The sequence below is a fragment of the Strix uralensis genome, chromosome 18 (genome assembly GCF_047716275.1).
Source record: "Strix uralensis isolate ZFMK-TIS-50842 chromosome 18, bStrUra1, whole genome shotgun sequence".
Classification (NCBI taxonomy): domain Eukaryota; kingdom Metazoa; phylum Chordata; class Aves; order Strigiformes; family Strigidae; genus Strix; species Strix uralensis.
In genome coordinates, this window is record NC_133989.1 from 2,852,613 (window position 1) to 2,871,618 (window position 19,006).

Consider the following 19,006-nt stretch of genomic DNA (forward strand, 5'->3'; position numbering starts at 1 on the left):
GTGATCAATTCAGAGTCTGCCTCCTAATGTCAGATATTCAGAGTTTGCTTGTTTGTTTGTTCTGTTTCTCCCTGTGGATGATTTGAATAACAACAATGTTATTAATATAAGGTTTTTACCATTCGTAGCACTTTAGGACTAATCCTGCTTCCTTGGGGTATAGTCAGGCACAGCTTTCCTTGAGTAAAATGATAGAGCTTCTATCATTTCAGCTACCATCTCCTTCTCTCACCACTGTAGTAAAAGCAGTGTGGTGTGCTTATTTAAAAGGAAAGTGGAACTGGTCACTCACGGTACGAAGTCGCACCCTGCTTTGGAGGCAGAAGCAAAACCCTGACTTGCTTCAGAGGAAGAAGGAACAGCCTGAGAGTAACAGAGCAAACTGTCGTGCAGCCACTGGAGTCACTGGAGGTTGCAGAGAGACGACATCGTCACCAGATGAGTCTCTCCCAAAGCTTCTTATCCTGTTGTGTTAAGTTTAGCGACGAGTCTGCCCCAGTCACAGTGCGTGGTGTGTGACTTGTTCCTGGCGCCAACCAGGAGGGCAGGGAGGGCTGGCATGACCCCGCATCTTCTGGGCCCTGTTTCTCCTCCTGGGGAGGAGGCAATGTGGAGGACTCGGGTGTGTAAGGGAGGTGGTTGTGTGCTCATGGATTTGCTCAACTTGCGGTTGAAGTCGACCAACTTGCTTTTCTACAGATGCAGGGTATGGTGAGTGGTTTGTGGTGCTCAGGTAGAAGCTCTTCTTGGAAGGGGAGAGATGCTCCCCTACATCCCTCTGCTACTAGTCAGCTGTAGTTCATTCACAAGCCTGGGGATATACTTTAAAATTCCCACAAATGTGCATTTTAAAGAATTCCTTGCCCTAGCCCCCTTTCTGAGTTTGTCTTCCATGTGCACTCTCGCTGACAAATTTTATGGGAAGAACCATCATATTTGAGGCTAATGCAGGGTTCACCTTCATGATTTTCAGGGGGAGCATGCCCGCACCTGCACGGGAAGGAAGGTGATGGATCTATGTGGAAGGGCGAGAGGATTCCCCTCCTGATTCCCCTCTCCTAGGATGCTCTATTGGCTCTGTGCCCTATAGACCCTCCGTGCCCAGCCCGCCCCTCTGCCCCGGCGCATCCCGGGCACCCCCGGCCAGCGGCAGAGCCAGCACCCCCCGCGGAAAAACGTCCCATTACGGAAAAAAAAAAAAACCTGGGGCTGCCCCCCCCAGCCCTCTCCAGGGCAGAAGGAGCTGCCCCCAGCTGCGCTGCCTGGCTCAGCCCCCCGGGGGAGGGCTCTGCCCAGGGGGCCGGGAGCATCCCACCGCGCCTGCGGGGGCTCCGGGCCGGGGAGAGGGGGGCGAGTCCCGGCGGCGGCAGCTAGCCCCCGCCCCGCAAGCCCTGCCCGCATTTGGGACGGCAGCCGCTGGCGGAGCGTTGCCCTTTTAAGCTCTGGCCCCCACTTGCCTCCTCCCCGGCTCCCGGAGGGGCTCTGGCAGCAGCCGCGACCGACCGACCGACCGACCGACGAACGGACCGAGCGAGCGAGCGACCTCCCCCCGCTCCCGGCAGCAGCAGCCTCGGGCCGGGCCGCGGAGAAGCCCCAGGGCGGCGGCGGGGCCGCAGCGAGCAGAGCTGCCCCTGCCCCTGGCTCGGGGACCATGGGATGCTGCACCGGGCGCTGCACCCTCATCTTCCTCTGCACTTTGCAGCTGGTAAGTGGAGGCGCGCTGGGGTTTGGAGGAGACGGGAACGGCGGAGAAGAGGGGGTTCGGCTCCCCGGGACGGGAACAAAAGCCCCCTCGGTGCCCGCTGCCCCGGGGCTGGTAAAGGCTCCGGTACCTCCTCAACTTCGTCTTGGAGGAGGAAGGTGGAGGGATGTTGCTGAGCGGGAGAGTTTAGTGATGCCTAAAACTCGGAGAAACCATTTGGGGGGGGGGGGGGGGAAGGAACAAAAGAAGTTCTCAATTCGTAAGTTTGTGCTTATAAAATACAACTGGGAAAAAAAAAAAAAAAAAATCGCTCCGTGAAAGGAGTCCCGGCGGGTTCGGTGGCGTGCTGCAAACCAAACCAAACCAAACTTGAGAACCCCACCGGTACCTTCAGCCTCTTTCACGTCCATTTGCAAGAAGGGGCTCGCCTGTATCCCACCCTGCTCGCCCACACGGAGGGGGATGTGCTGCCAAGGAATTACATTAAACCTCCTCGGGATGAAGTGCTTAGATAGAATGTGCTTATAAATATACATATATTTATTTAGGAAGAAACTTCCCTGTGTATGGAAAGGGTGATCCCTGGTGGGCGCGGGTTCCTCGTCCGCATGACATCTGCGTACATGATAACACGATAAACAAAGGTCTGGTTGTTCCCCGAGTGTCTGCGCATCCAGGCTGGGTCTGGAGGGTCCCCTTCTTGTCAATAGCTAACGGGCTCCAGGGCTCCTCCAGCCTTAAAAAGGAAATGACAGCATCTATGTATTTGATTTCATTTACTTCTTCCAAATTTGCTTTATTTTGGAGCGTTGGCAGCGTGCAGGAAAGGGCAGGCTTCCTGCTAAGTTCTGGTGAATAGCAGAGTAGTGCCAAGGGCTGAGCCGAGTTAAAACTCTTTGTTTTGGAGTTGCTCGCGGTGACAGCGGCGTTTTCTGCGAAGGGACGGTGAGCGGGCACTCTGCTGAAGGTGGGAGAGCACCTCTCGCTAGAAAAAATGGGAACCTGCTAGTTTTGGAATGTAAACCATCAGCCTAAAATTGAAGGGGAAGAGGGTGGGAACGCAACCCTGTTAACTCTGACTAGCACAGTTGGAAGATGTGGATGGAAGATTTTGACTCGTAGTTAAACAAAATACAGACTAGAAGTGGTGGGGTTTTCTTGCACAAAGCGTCTCGCTAGGCATATTTATGAGTGAGTTGAATGGCTGGGGAGTGTATTTAGTCTCCTGGATTATTTCTTTTGATTTTTCACCCATGATCACAGAAGAAAGAAGCTGTACCCTGTGTTACATTAGAAATTGGCATCTCAACACTCGCTGTCTCTTAAACCTATCACGATGTCATCCTGCTTTAAAGCACACACTCACACGCACTGGAAAAAAAAAAAAAAAAAAGAATAAGAAAGAGAAAAAGCCACGAGCTGCTGGTGCTGTTCTTATTTCTGACAAGCGTGGGAGTTTTCTCGTATCCAAGATACAGGGACAAAGAACCCCCAGCATTTTATTTTCCTTAAGACCCTCCTCCTTGAAGAAAAGAAACAGTTTGGCTCATTCTTAAGCAAGTTTGGATGCCTCGGCCGTAGCCATTTCCCATGGCACTTGCTGGGTGAATTGGTAGAGCTGGAAAAATGTGAACTATGGTGAGGGAATTCCTGGAGCCGCACTCCAGTGGGGGTGAGGTCAGGAGATCCTGGCTGGTTCCCAGCAAGTGCTTGGGTGCGGGTGAGATCCAGCCTGGTGCTTTTTTTATTTTAATTTTATATTTTTAAGCAAACTTTTTGTAAATCGTCACATCACTTCTACATCAGTGTGGCCAAGTGACCTGCAGGACTCGCTGCTGCTCGGGGTGGGTTCTGTTAAGACAAAACACTGAAGCGATCAGGCCAAGATCATCAATAAATTATAATGACATGAACTTCCTTTGTTCCTCTCATGTCTCTGCTCAGCTTCATTTAATACTTTGAACCCTTCACAGTCTTTCCTGTACATTGCCAAGATCTGAGTCTCCCACTACTGAAGTCCCAGGGGTGAAATTCTGGCTCCTCTCTGGTCTGTGGAGGTTTTGCCTCTGACTGAAATGGGGAGAGGATTTCAGTGCTGGGGTTTCATACTTCAGTTTTGCAGCACACCCCTGTGTTTCTTTACATGTTCTCATGTCTGTTCCTCAAGGCTTCACTGGGGCTTTTTATAAATGATGAATGAAAACATGAAACACACGCACCCCCCCCAAAAAATCACATTAGGAATTCAAGTTGCGATGCTTTGTAGAGATTGTTTTATTATTAGGTGCAAGTAGTTGAGTGAGTGTGTGGGGAAGTGTTCGCACGCTGCAGCCTAAATGTTTCCCTGGAAAAAAAAAAAGGCAGAAAACAAACATATTCGTCATTGTAGTGTATGCTCCCAAAGAAAAAGTTTGTGATCCAGTCAGAGAGCAGAACGACGTGTGAATTCAAGAGCTGCTACACCATGCGAATACCAAGTAGATCTTCAGCCCCCCACGGGCTGAGTGCTGGTGGCGCAGATAGAGGAGGAGAGCTGTATGCATCTGTCTGAAGAAAATCAGGGCTGACTCCCCAGCGGTTTGCTAATCAAGGGGGGAGGGAAGGCTGTAGTTTGAATAAATAATTTGCCATGTTCCAATTTTAGGTTATTGTTTCCTTGAAACGTCCACGTCAGGCTCTTGCTTTGCTGGTCGGTGCTGCAGGGAGGCTGCGAGAAGGTTCTGGCTCTCCCTCCCCCTGATCCCGGTGTGTGTCGCTGTCCCTAATCCTTCCCTCCTTCCTGATCCACCCCTCTCTTCCACAGAAGTTTGGGTGAACGTTGGCCCAGGTCAGGGCCACCCTGCAGATGAGCTTCTCCTCAGCCATGGCATAGAGGAGGAGCGTCAGGAAGGTGTTGGGTGTTTGTAGCCCCGAGTTTGTGCATCCTGAGGCTGTTGTCACCTCCCAGGTCTCGCTTTGCCTGAACCCCTCTGCCCTTCAGGTGCTGATGTTGCCGACAGCAGCTTGCCAGCCCTTGCTCATCCCTCCCAGCTATCGGGCAGTTGCGTATCAAGAAACACGAGCAAAACTTAAATGAGCCATAGGCCTTCCCATGAAAAAAATCAGGACTCTAAGAGAACCTCTGCAGAGGGTTAAGACATGTCCCTTGGAGAAATTAGGGTTGAAAACGCCTTGTCAAGGGCAGGATTCCTGAACCCGAGTGGTACAACAGAGACTGTCGCACCCAGCAGGACTGTGGACTGGGTGGGTCATGGTGAGAAACCACAACTGAGGGCTGGGTCTCAGGCAGGGAGATATTAAAAAATCATTTATTTGCTTCTTTGCCAGCGTGAGATTGCACCCAAACACTGTATTTTCTGGAGCAGTAAGTAATTGTGCACTGAAGGCACTATGTGAATTTATTTCCACCAAGCATGGAAAAATTCCCTCCCTCCCCGTGCCCTGTCCCAATAAATCAAAACTCTGTAGTTTCTTTACATTCTGTCCGTGGACTGAAGAGCTCAGATGCCAAGCAAAGCCTGGAGACAATTTTACAGATACATTATAAATCCCCCTAGAATAAGAGCTTCTAATGGAAAAAGTGACTAATACTGCAAATGAGCGCAGAACAAGGCGCCCTGGGACAGGACTGCTTATTGAGACAAACCAAAAGTAACTATATACCTTTATTTATTTATTTTCTCATGCTCTCCTTCTCCCTCACTCCCTTCTCAGCGATGCCTTTTTAATCTCTTGCAGAAGGGGGTGACCAGTTCTGGAAACTATTTGAAACCAGCACAGATCCTTCTCTAACTACTCCCTTGTATCTGAAGCGGTCATGTCAGTTTGATCGAGGCATAAAGTGATGAAGAGCACGTGGGGGGTGAGGGCAGAAGGGGAGCAAGTGGGATTGTATGGCAGGGCAGGATCTGGGGAAAAAAAAAAAAAAAATAGGTGGGCTTGATGGGATGGGCACGTGTGGGCTGCAGGAGGGAGGGTGGTGGAGCATCTTCCTATCCAAGGTAAGGAGCCAGCAGGATCGCAGCATCTGCACTTCGGGGGCTGCGGAGATGCCTTTCTTGGCTTTCTCCTCTCCTTCCCAGGGAGATTTCAAACCGAAGGCAGGGTGGGGAGAGCAGGCCCCGTCTCTCCCCTCCTCTGCAGCTGCCTCCAGAGCTGGGGCAGTTCGATGCCTCTCCTGAGGGAGCTCTGAGCTCGTGCAGCTGCGCTACGGCTGAGCACAAAGCGTTGGAGGCCAGAGCAGGTGCAAGGGGAAGCGCAGTGTCCCTTTGCTCATCACACCCTGCTCAGGACCCCTCCAAAATTACCTCGTGCTCTCCCCAGCTGTTTATCTTCTCCGTGGTTTGTGCTTAAATTATAATCCCTCTAAGGAAGGGGCTGTCTTTTGTGTATATGCACAGCACCTAGCACCGTGATGGCTTGAACCTTTCCTGAAGTCCTTGAACAATACTCCAGGCTAAATAATAACATAAGTCTAAAGACTACGTTTGACAGATGCTGTCTTCTCCCTGTCTCTTCCAGACAAAGGAAAATTAAAGCTGTGCCAATAATAGACCTCGTCAGCATTTTCCACTGAAGCTGACTTTCAGTAGAAACCTGGGGATTTGGCTAAATGAATATTTTCATGAAAAGTATCTGCTTTCCATAGACAATCCTGAGTTTTTCTCCCAAGTTTTGGCCAGAATATTTTGGCAAAAAAACAAAAATGTGCTGGCAAATGTTTGCTGTGCTGGCAAACATTTTTAATTCTGGAGTTGTGGAGCTTTTTTTACAAAAAGTTGAATTTTTGCATGAGATTTTTCTTTTTTTTTTTTTTTTTTTTCCCTGAGCAGCTGGAGTCAGTACTGCTGTAGCACAGTGGTCCAAGCCCAAGAGCAGCACAAGGGAAGAGGGGCTCCAGTATGTGTTTCAGACGTGCCCCGTTGCCGACTGCGGCGTGCCCGACAGCCCACGTCCGCGTTTCCTATCGCGGTGGCGGAGATCGCAATGACTCACAGGAACCACGTTTCTTTGTGTCCTCTAACCAAACCCATTCAGACCAGGAATGAAATTTGGCAAAAGCCAAGCCAAAAAGCAGCTGAGGGCAGGGTGGTATTGAAGTCAACTCTTCTTGGAGAACCAGGACTTCATTTTGGCTGACGCAGTATGCTTGCCTGACCGCTCTCTGATTTCTCCCGGCCACTCTCTGCTCCTCTGCCGTCCCCTTTTTCCTCTTGCTGAGTACCAGGACCATGCAAGAAGAGAAGGAGCTGGTTTCCCCCATGGGGAACATCTCACCCTGGCCGGTGTGGGGTTAAGGGAGTTGACGTTGTTCCATTGTGTGCTAATAATATACGGAAACTCGGATCATTTTGGCTGGGGTGCAAAATGGAGCTCTTCCAAGAATTTGCTCCAGGGGCCCTCAAGTAGGAGCTCTTGGAGAACAAACTGGGTAACAAAGGCCAGATTGTGATCGCTTTTCCTCCAGGAAAACCCTGGAATAGCCCATCGCTTTTCGAGCACTTAAGAAAATGCATATGATGTAGCGAGCAGTAAGTGCCCCAGCTGTAGCATTCCCTTTTCCCATTAGCAAAACATTAGGATTGAGGTCAGTAGAACTGAACCTTTCTTTCTTACTAAAAAAACCAGAGATAATTTGTGATTTAATGTCCTTATGCTTGTGGGGTTCCCTTTGTCCCCCTCCTCCTGGGCTGCAGTAGATGTGATGAGCACACCTAACTGCATAGTTTGTGTCTCTGTGTTTAAGTTTGGTAGAAAGAGAGTTTTCAAGAGAGTGGAAACTTTTGTCTCAGAAGTAGTGCATTCTTCTCCCATTCCCTGTCTCCAGAACACGAGGAGGAAAAACAGGACCTTTCTGGGAAAAAAAAAAAAAAAAAGAAAATACTCTGGCATTTAGCAATGTTTGCTGAAAATGATGTGAGGTTTATTGTGCCAAACCCCAAATATTTTGAACTTTTCAGAACTGTTTTCAAGCTTCTGTAAAAAAGTTGAAAAGTCTTACTGAAAAGAAGGTGGCTTGGTGTTGTTTTTTTTTTCTTTGGAGTTGTGCGCTCTGGAAGTTCTCATCTTCCCAATATCTCTGATGTCATCGTGTCTCCCCCAAACCCAGCTCGTGTTGGGGTGGAAGGGGAGAGGTCCTCAAAGAGGAAGCACAGGTTTGGGGGTTGTTGCAGGGTAGTGCCTTGCTGAGTTGACTCATCTGCTCCTAGGCCAGTGGTTTTTGGTATTTTTGTTGTAGAAGGAAACTCAATGAATAAATGCCCTGCAGAATTGCCAATCTGAGATATTTTGTAATCATTCCAGAGTCATAATATTACCTTAAAGTTCATGACATTTAAGAATAAGAATAAATTACTTCTGCTTCGCTTGTTCATTGAACTTTGATAAGGGTCAGAATCTTAATTCATCATCTTCTTGCCAGGCATAATAGCAGGGATTACAGAAGCTAGGATTAATAGTAGTAAAAAGTAGGGAATCAGTAGTAGTAAAGTAATAATAGGAAGGTAGGTAGTAATAGTAGGGATGAGGAAAAACTGAAATGATTGAAATACCTGGCAGAAATCTCTGAGATGGGATTTCAACAAAAGCGCTGCTTCTCACCCGCGTGTCGGATTTGCGTTTCACATTGAACACAGAAGAGTCAATGGTGATGTTGCTCTGGCTTCTCCCTGGGTTAGTTGAGCCCTGAGCCTGCATCTGAAAGTCCTTGTGAAGTGAAGAACAGAAGTTTTATTTTGCTTTATGTTCCGAGATCTCACAGACTAGAGAGGAGTGAGCAGCAGCGCTCTGCTGGGGCAAGATCAATAGATCCTCCCTTGACTTCGCTGTAGCTCATTAACATCAACTGTCTTTTCCAAGGGATGCTTTTTGGTCTCATTTCCACAAGGACTTAATTGCCATTTTCCTGGTGTCTGTGGCTTGTTCTCAGCACAGCTGTTTCTGTGTCAGGACGTTAGACACAAATATGTTGTTTATCAGGGAAGCGCACGTCCCAGATTTTCTCTCAAAGGTGAGGATTCATGGAAATGAGGAGAGCAGCTTTTCCGATCCCCCTTCTCCCTTCACCCTGGATGTTGCGTGGCTGGATGTCGTGTGGGTGAATCTAGGTTTAGTAATTGAGATGTCAGATTCCCTGACACCTTTCGGCTGAAAGGATGATGGTGTGGAAGCAGTGACCTCCGCTGCCATCTGCCACGGCTTAATGAAAATATACTGTGGGAATCAAGGCAACAGCTTGTCTTTGTCACCTGCTTGGAGAAGGCAGACGTCAGGAGTTGCTGTGCCAGCTTCTCTTGCCACCTTTCAGCCACTGGCCAGCCCTGCAGGCAGCTTCCCACCTGCTCTCCAGGCTCTCTCAGGCCAACAAAATACCTGCTTTCTTCCCTCTTTTTTTTTTTTTTTTTTTCCTCTCCATTTTTTTCATCCAATGCTCAAAACTCTAGAAAACCAGGACCATCATCTTATTTTTTCTGCACCAATGGAGCAAGCACACAGATGCACACCCAGGCCTTGACTTTCAGAAGTGTGGGAGCACAAGTTGCCACCCCGTTACGGCAGCAGGCAGTCTTGCTGCACAGCGATGGGGTGGGAGGGCTGGGGGGGGGGGGGGGGAAATCCAGCTTTCATGTCCTTTCTGCACTTTGGGGCAGCCCCTCACCACGCAGACGTGTTCCCCGTGGCGCTGCCCTCAGAGGAGGTAAGAAGGCAGCTGAGGATCCCACTGATGAGATCCTTGGAGATGGGATGCCTGGAGCAGGGTGAGCCACCGCTCCTCATCCCTCCTCGCTCCATCCCACACCCCAAGAGCTGCCCGTGAGCTCGGTCTCGCAGGTCCAGGAGGGCATTGCTCTGCGACAGGATCTGTTTTCTCAGCACAATTCTCCAAGGCTCTTTCCCTGTCATTGTGACATCTGGGAAAACAGACCTGGAACATCACCGACCTAGGGAAGGTAGATCAGAATGATACAGGACAGACTCTCTCCTTCATTAGTGAGCACTTGGGCAACCAGTCACCAGGTCAAAGATACGAAAGAACAAGAATTGAGTATTTCTGAGGATCGTTGGGTTATGCTTCTCCTCAAGAGCTAAGTACGCTTAATAAAAAATGAATCCTGGTGCTCAGATGAATACACAGTTACAGAGAATATACAAATCCTGGGAAGATACTTCCTGTGACCCCTCTCTGCGGAACAGGGACCTGTCCTGTATCTGTGGTGACCCTGACAACAGCCTTGGACCCATTAAAGCGTCTGGTGCTGAATTATATTTTCCAAGTGCTATTCTCTGGAGATAGTTCGTCTGTAAGTACCGTTTCATCTGAACAGGGAAGGTGAGATAGAGGACACTAAAGAAGGGGATGGAGCATTTTATTACCCACACAGAACTTATAAAATATTGAGTGTAACCTTGCATGGAGTGCTCTGTATGGTGTGTTCATCCATCACAGATAAACAGCCTCACCACAATTAACAGTTTGTCACTGTCTATGTTCAGCTCCACCTGCAAATTACCTCTATAGTAATCGGAGTTCAATCTCAGTACTAAGATGGTTAACCTACGTGGAGATCAGGAGGAATCTAAATCCTGGCCTTACTCAGATTTGTTCAGATTTAGGAGGTATGGCTATTGTTCTACAGTACTACAATAAAAACATTTCCCTGCACATCAGAAATGGCTTCTTTGTGTCGGGAGTATTTTGGGTTGTACTCCAAGGTCTACAAGCAAAATTTTCCCCTACATGAAGCTCAGCAGGTAAATGGTCTTTTAGTGGAGGGTATGTGACAGGGTCTTTGCTTAGTATTACGGCTATGGTCCAGATACTCAGGAGTGCCTAATTCCATGCTGCGGGGCTTGGGAACATCCTCTCCTTTCAGAGATGCTGGACCCTTGATACTCCATTAAGAGGAAGCACCACATCCAAATGCTCCAAGGACCAGGAGGTAGTCATGGGCACTTAAAATCTTTTCTGCTTCCCTGAGAAGGAGTTACTGAGTGAAGCTGATTGAAGGAAAAACTCCTCCTGCACCAAAGATCCATCTCGGCAGGACAAGAAAGAGCTGGCCTCGTCTAACTGGCTTTGACCTTCGTTCAGAGGCCTTGAAAGCAATAGAGACCACAAGTATGTGTTTACCAGCTAACAGGTCCACAGAGACAAGGTCTAGGTCCAGAGGCTGATTAACTTTGTGGAGGATGACCAAGACCTGAGTCCTCAGACTTGGGTGGACCTTTGCACTTCCCCAGAACTCAAACCACCTTTGAGGTTCTGGGCCAAACACCTCCTGTTCAGCTGCAGCACAGAAGAGCTTCTCCTGCAGCTCTTCCCTGGGGGATGGTGAGGAGAACATCCAGATCTCTGGCCAGATTTGAAGACTGTGCTTTTAGATAGCTTGCGTGAATATCTGAACTACTGGCTACTTAGCCAAATCAAAGCCAGTTCCTAATTTCCCATGGCTACTGGTAATCCGTCAGCAGCAGATTTCCATGTGTGAGATGAGAATGGGCTCTGGCAGGCGGCTGGCATCCCCAGCTCCGGCAGACAACACACTTTTTGTGATATCATTGTGGGAAAGGCAATACACCTGCTTACATTGTATATAGACAGAATTAGGGGAGAAATCTGATTATCCTAATTACTCAGAAATGCTAAATACGTGCAGAATACAGTTTGGCTAATTAGCCTGAGAGATTGCTGTCTGTTCGGCAGCGGGTGTTGGGAGAAGTGTGATGGGAGTTCACAGTCTGTTATGTGCCCTTTGCTTTCTGAGCATGTGGAGAAAAGTGAGCATGGGGGTTTGGAGATGTGATTGCCAGCCTTAAAACAAATTACAAAGCTGGGAAAGGGCAATTCTTTTTCAAATGTCTTCCACTTTTTAGGATTCTGGGTCTTCAAGTTTTCCATCTCATTATTCTGAGAGGAAACATTCAAGGGAAGGATGGGTCTGCCTCGCTGCACAAACAGCTGGCGAGAGCCCCTGCACGACGCCTCCTCAGAGGTATCTGATCTGTGTGCTCTTCATGCCGCCTTTGTGCTGACACAGGCAGATTCTCAAATGCTCTCAGAAGCCTGAGGAGACCGTGATGGTAGTTGGTTGCGTGAATGGTGCTGCTTCGTTTGCATTTAATGGGCTTATTTGCCCCACAGAAGTGCATGTTAGAAGAGGTCTTCTGGCCCCAAATCTGACCCGCTTTTCCCAGAGATGCAGAGGAGGTCAGGCAGATACTAGGCGGGGTGGAGGGTGGTTCATGCTGAGTACATCTCAAGGTACCAATCCCCAGGTGTCTAGATCCAGAGAACCAGGCTGGTTCCTCCAGCTCCATGCAGGATGTGCAGCCACCAAGCAAACCACAACACTGCACGGGAGGGCTGCAGGAGCCACATCAGGGCGAGGTCGGGACAGCTGGCATGCACAACTCTCTGTGTTCTTGGGTCCTACAGTCTACACAACGCTCTGCCATCAGACTAGAGCCCAAACCCAGATCTTCTGGATATAATCAGTGCCCAAAATGCACATTCATCCATTGCTCCTTGTAGTCATGCTTCCACGTATCTTTAAATAACCCTGCATGACTTTTATTCCTGACCTAGCCAGAGGCTAACATCTACCTCAAGCTTTTCTGGAAAGGTTAACTTTCTTGCTCCTAAGTCACTGGCCATACTCAGTGTGCTCAGGATCAGTCCTGCTGTCAGTTTAAAACAATATTAGCTGGGAAGTTAGCTACACGAAGCTACAGAAGCGTTGGGGCTTCCAGGGCTGCCACTAAAACAGCTTAAAACTGAGTTGTGTGACAGCCTGAAAGAATAGATAGGGTGATATAAAAACTCTGCCATGGCTTCAGACAATAAAGACTGTGTCTCCCTTCTGATGAATAATGGCTCTTTGTTTTATTCCTTAGATGACAGGGCTGTTACAACTGTTGAGAACTATTCCAGTGCTAAATATATGGCTGTGTAATAAAGGCTCTGCAATCTATGAACTGGGACTGAATGGATACTTGAGTGAATCATTTAAAGTACGATGAATTTCTGAAGCAGCTCATAGTGACAGGAGGTGGAGGGGCAGTAAACTCCTTTGCAGATCGTTTAGCCAAAGGATGCTTTCCTTGCATGAGGCGTAACCCAGGTTTCACAGCTGCCAAGTTTTTCCCTGGTGGTGGTTCCCATGGCCATGTAAAGTTCCTCACTCCCAATTTTGGGCACTAACCTGCAAACAAAGGGCATTTGAGATGGAGCTCCAGTGTTTGGTGGTGAGACACTGCGCAGATTTTCTAGCAGAAATCCTGGACACCCAATCCTCGCAGACTCAATGGGAGTGCAGCAGTAAACCCCACATTCAGCTGTAACCCAGGGCTGAGAGCTCAGTGGGGTTTTGCTGGACCCCGTCAGAAATAGTGATAGTCTGGAGCCTGCTATGATAGGGAGGAAAATGCTGCTTCTTACTGCTGCAGTGTTGCCACGCTCATGGAAGAGATGATGTACAGATATTATTATCACTGATCTGGAGTTCACCTCAGAGTCTTGCCAGATTAAACTTCCTTGAAATTACTTAATGTAGTGGCAAGGATTTGAATTTCTATGATGTGGTTTAGCACTTTTCTATTTTAGCTAAGCCTTGCAGACAGACCTGCAAGCAAGAAGATCAAAAGACTTGAAAAAAACTGGTCAGAAAGTTTGGAGTAGGGACAAGCCAAAGATGCCGTCATTCCAGGGATGAGGAATCGTCTCGCACCTCCAAAGGGAGCGATAGGAGCAGGGAGGCAGGGCCATGTGTGGATGAAGCTTTGGTACCACATGCTAATAGAGGGCAAGTCTTTGTCCCCTTTCATGGCCGGAGGAGACACAAGAGTTCATGAGCACCCCACGTCTGAGCTGCTGCCCCACGGCTCGGGGTTCAGTCCCTGCAAGGTCACCAAACTCTGGCACTGCGGAGACACCACCGCGAAAGATCTGCTGCGAATGAACTTTGTTCTCCAGAGCTGCCAAAGTGGCATCTATTGACCAGCCTCTACTTTAAAAGAGGAGGGGGAAGGGGGAAAAAGAGAGGGAAAACAGAAAATCAGCTTTGCTGTTGAATAAACCATGAGCCATTGAGGAGCTGCGAGTCGGCAGGGGCAGCGCCGAAACGAAGGGGACGCAAACGTCATGCGAAAAATGAGGCGCAGGAGGAGCCCGGCCATTGTGCGACACTCTTGGAAACTTAATTGGAGAGTCGGTTGGTGGGAGGCCAAAAGATGTGTACAATAAAAGAGAAACACTCGACTGGACTGAAAATGCAAACAAATTGGGTAGCACAACAGAAGAGATAAATTATGCTCATAAAATAAACAATGGCTGAGTGACACTGGATAAACAGTTACATATAATAACGCCACTGTTTGTCTCAGCCATCCTAATTGGGAGGCTGGGCAGCATCCGATGAAAACTCTACGTTGCACATTTTCCCTTTATAATGAGGAAGATTTTCCCTCCCCCCTGAAAGCCTCTCCTCAGTCCCATTTAGCAGCAAACTGAAAGGCCTGGTTTCATTCCACTTTCCCACAGCAAACTCATCCTGGCAGGAACTGCATTAAGGAGGACAAGTAGAAAATGATAATAAATTGAGGACTTGCTCTTATTTCACCTTGTGACAAATCTATCCAGTGGGTGACTCGGGGAGGGTGATAAGAGCATGGACTGGGCTGCTGCTTTTCTTTTGACGCTTGGTCATGTGGAAAATAACCCCATTCTAGCCTCCACTCAAAAGGGCTTTCCTTTAAAAATAATGCTTTTTAAAAGGCACTGAATCCTTATTTACACTGTTGGAAAGCCAGCAGCTCGCCTCCATCAAAGTGAATGTCGTGAGTCTCATTTCATCATCTACGTGGACTGAAGAGCAAAAACAAAGGGGATGCTGCACAAAAAGTGATAGTCAATGCCATTAATACAAGTGGGAGAACTTGTTAAACCTTAGCTTTTTTTTTTCTAGCATGATATTGTATTGCTAATAAATCCATGATGAGAATCTTTTGCTTCATCAACTCCTCTTAAGTATAAGCAGGAAACACAGCAGTGCAGGGGATGGTGAGCATGAGAAAAACACAGGCTTAGTGACTTCCACCACGGCTCACTCTCACGCTTTGAACCAGAGACTCTCTGCCCTGAAGCACTTGTTTCCAGCACTCAGTCTAGTCTGTAGCAGAGATGGGCTCTTACCCTTTAATGACTACCCAGAGCAGACTGCACTTCCCAAGCTGCTTCATCAACCTGTGAAAGAGAGGCTGATCTTCAGCCTCAAATGTGTGTCTAAACTTTTCACCTTCTCCATTCTTAGCTATTTACTTGATTAATCCATTTGAGCACTTCATGTGTCTCTGTTTTCTTGCTTTTATTGACTTAAGAAAAATAGAGCTGGATCTCTGCTTCCCAGCCGGTAATGCTCGTGGGGAGGTTAGAGCCAAGGAAGAAACCCAAGAGGTGGGCAGCCTTCCTCGCCTCCAAGAGCAGCGGGGACCACGCTGCTGGGGCTGTGCCGAGGGTACCGGCGACTCCTGAGATGTGGGTGACAGCTCAGAAGTCATCTTGAGTCACACAGAATTGGCTTTGCCTCCTAAAGTGGCTGGAAAACTGAAATATCCCTACTTTACATGTCTTGAGGGAGGCAAGGGAAATTAGGTTTGTTACCTGTAAGTACTAAGGTAATTAATCAATTATTTAAGTCTGACTGATTTTCTTCCAGTGAAGCAATCAGAAGATGAAAGTCAATAGTGATTGATTTATTTTCTAGCCACTTTGTAGAAGGGAAGTTGGTTGTGGGGATTGTGGTTATTGGAAAATTCCTGCAATGCCCCAAAAGCCTCTGACAGTCCCTATTTGTAACAAAATAGTCGTTTTCCTGTTTGTTCCAATGTAAAACCCTTCCTGTCAAAAGCATTTTACTGGAACCAGAAGCTGGACAGCTAAATGTTTTTCATGTCCAAAATACTCTTTTCTTCCCAGTTCTTTTTCATTTCATGCTTTAATGACAGGCCTGGAAGTTTGCTGGTACTTTCATTAGGGGAGAGTTGGTCAGTATTTCTTCACTGTTATTTACTTTTCAGCTGAAAAAATGGCTACATGTTTTTTCAACTGTAGTTTTTTTCCAAGGGAAATTTTTCTTTTGTCCTTTTTTTAACTGAAATAAGCACATTTTTATGTTGAGCTGTGTTTTTGGCAGAGCACGAACACCAGAGTGTTACTAGTGATGATCAAAACTCAGCTGTCACAGTATGGGTCATTTTATACTGACGATAGCGTGCATGAAATGCAAACAAACTCATTTGGCCCATTTGCAGCCAAACTCCTAAAATACTTCCAGCTTCTAATTTGCCTGAAAACTTTCTGCATATTGCCATGACGTGCAGAGGGGAGTCTCCTGGGTCAGTTTTGATATATAAACCCAATCACTTTGGCAGCATTAGCTCATCTGCTCTGTCCTGACTTCCCAGCTGTTTATTAGACTGAAGTTACGTCCTCTGGCCGCGCAGGGCAAGGTAAGATTGATAGCTGAGGTGAGCAGCAGTGGGGGGTCTGGCAGGGGGACTGACTGGGCGTGTTTTGCTGGGCATTGCTGGGATTTGGTTGGAGCATCGACAGGGCTGAATCTGGGGGGATGCAGGCATGGGAGCGGGGTGGCTTTACCTCTCTGTTTTGAGAACGTGACAGTGGTGGGAAAGGTGAGGGGTTTGGCTGTGCTGCAATCATTATGGGGGGGTTCCCAACCTCTTTTTATCAGTGCGGGCAGGTGGGCATCCAATAAAAACACTATTGCAATGACGATGCAGTTTCTGCTGGTGCAGGATGATTAGTATGACAGACTAAAGCAGCTTTTTCCAAATACAAGCCAAGTCTCCAGCTATCCTCTGTGTAAAATGAGGGTGTTATTTCTAATTCCACTGTATAGATGGGAAGACAGACAGTTGACAACTGTGCTGGAGGGCTCTGGTGGAAGGAGCAGGGGCGGAATCAAACCCAGGAGACTGATCTGTATTTGGGGTAACACAGGTTTGTGCTGCCCTGTGCCAGGGCCAGGCTGGGGGTCAGCACATCGATGCCCAGATGCCTCCGTGTTGCTCCTATGGGATCTGCTCTCCTGCTCCGTCAGACCCAGATTTTACAGAGCCCTTCAGCACGCGACTGCAGCTGGGCGTCCGCTGTGCCTCAGGTCGGCAGATGCTCCAGCGCTTCGATGAATGAGGGCTTCTGTCTTCCTCGAGGAGCTGCTGCTCATGGCATTACAGTGGGGCAAAAAGCAGGTGGAAAGGGAAAGCTGTAAAATGCTGGGAAATGCATCCCTTCAGCTTCACATGTAGTCTCTCCCTGACTGCCCCGACTTCACAGCTAGGTATTAGGAAGCAGAAGTGCTAAGAGCACTTCTAGGTGTCCTGGTGGGAGAGATAAAGTCTTCATTGCCACTTTGCTTTCCATGAGAAACAGTTGTTCTGTGAAAAAGGGTCTGTTTGTACGGTAATTACCAGTGGAAATTTCGGGGTGGCTGTGCTGTCTCCCCTCCTGCTGCACGATGATTACAAATGGGCTTTTCTTCTAGGAGCAAAGTTGCAGCAAGACCATGGCAGATCCCAATTTCCTAGATTATTAATAATAACAATATCATTTTCTTTCTCCCCTATTTCTGACCCACCCTGCGCTTCCCTTTTAATTAATTCTCTTCTCTTGCTGTAGACACCGCAGTGACACCAGCCTGATTTGTAATGTAAATAGGCAGCCCAGTGTAAAGGCGACCTGCAAGAGCACCGCAGGGCTCTAATTATAATTTTCATTAAACTCCTTCTGTTTATGAATATCTGAGCAATCTGGCATTGCAGCAGGAGCAAGAGGAAATTAAAGCAACATGACCACTTAGCTACAGTGTCAGGGAGCGGGGACCCAGCTGTTGAGCAGAAACTGAAAGAGGGTTCCTACGGACAAAGTTTTGAAGAGTTATTTCAGCTTTGGCATCCTTCCTCTCTCAAGCTTTTACCCCAGTTGCAGGGCTTGCATGTTTTTCCTTCAGAGGATCTGGCTGGTGCAAGTGTTTTACACGTGATCTGTTTGTGACCTAATTAAGGGGATCAGCTGCTAGAGCTCCCGGTGCCATGTGCAGGATGGAGCTGGGGGAGAGCGGCCGCTGAGCAGGATGGGGCGGGTGGAAGGTGCAGAGCAGAGGGAGAGGGACCGTCAAGCAAAGGGGAGAGCAGGGAGCTTTATCTAGAAAGGCCCCGGTGGGGTCCCACAAAAGATCAGCGCCACAGAGACCGTTTGTCCACACGTGTTGGGGCAGAACCTGCTGAGTTTAGGACTGCTCTGACACACAGAGCTATGCAGAAAGTGGGGCTTTGCTGGCCATGCTACATGGACACCAAGAAACTCTCATCCTGGTCTTCCCTTGGATGAGAAAAAGAGCTTCAGGTGGCTTTCTGCAGGTGTTTTGCCTTCAGAGAGGTGTTTTGTAACTGAGGCTACAGCTGACCCTTGGTGAGGAGAAAGTGCTGCAGGTGCCAGCCATGAATCAGACAACAGGGGACACTTTTGTTCATAAAGCTAGAGGCAGGGGATGGTCTCATATCACTTAGACACAGCAAGTCTTTCTTGGGCTGTGTGTGGACAGGACAGAGGAAAAACTGAGCTTGGCTTTTTAAGCCTGAAGCAATAGTTTCTTCCTCCTTTGGGGAACTGCCAGTAGTATATACAAGGTCACAATTCAACTTTGGGGTAACCAGAGGCAAAATAAAATTGCAGTTTTCAGTAAGTGCCTATAAACTAGCAAAGATAGCCATCATTTTTTCTAAACTGGGTGAGTCTAGCTGGTATTCATGGGCTTTATACAGTCTGTGAGTTTTAGTCTAACCTCTGAATGATTTTTAAGTCTTTCTAGTGCACTTAAGAGCTCATGGGAATCTCTGAGCTGTTCCCAAACTGCTGCTCCCACGTCCAGGAGACTCCAGAGAGCTGCATCATCAGAAGGCAGGCTGGGCAGTCCTGGCCCAAATAGTCCTTCAGTACAGCCTTGTACCTCCTGTGCAAGTCCTGTTTATGTGTTTGTTCTCTCCCTCCAGCAGCAGAGCTGGCTCTTTTACCTAAGAAGACAATACTTAAGGTAGCAGATCCAGAGGGTATAGGGTATATTCTCTATGCCAAACAACGCCTTGCCTAATTTTTAAGTATTTTCACTTTTCCCCTGCATCCCTGTCATGTGAATGAGCCCAAACTTTTGATAGCCTTCCTGGCTGAGCAGTGGCAGGGATCACAGAATATAATGCCCTGTTGGTAGGAAATAAATCTCTCTATTAGAA

General features: G+C 48.1%; 1 protein-coding gene across 3 annotated transcripts in view; it reads left to right on the top strand.

Moving 5' to 3' along the window:
- The first annotated feature begins 1,311 nt into the window (after positions 1–1,311).
- NKAIN4 (sodium/potassium transporting ATPase interacting 4) overlaps positions 1,312–19,006 on the top strand; it is a 54,118-nt gene continuing 36,423 nt past the window's right edge. For 2 of the 3 annotated variants that reach the window (XM_074888674.1, XM_074888676.1), the window contains exon 1: positions 1,312–1,705. In XM_074888674.1, the coding sequence (XP_074744775.1) occupies positions 1,652–1,705 (54 nt within the window). In that variant the 5' untranslated portion in view covers positions 1,312–1,651. The remainder of the gene's footprint in view (positions 1,706–19,006) is intronic. The other variant, XM_074888673.1, reaches the window with a different exon arrangement.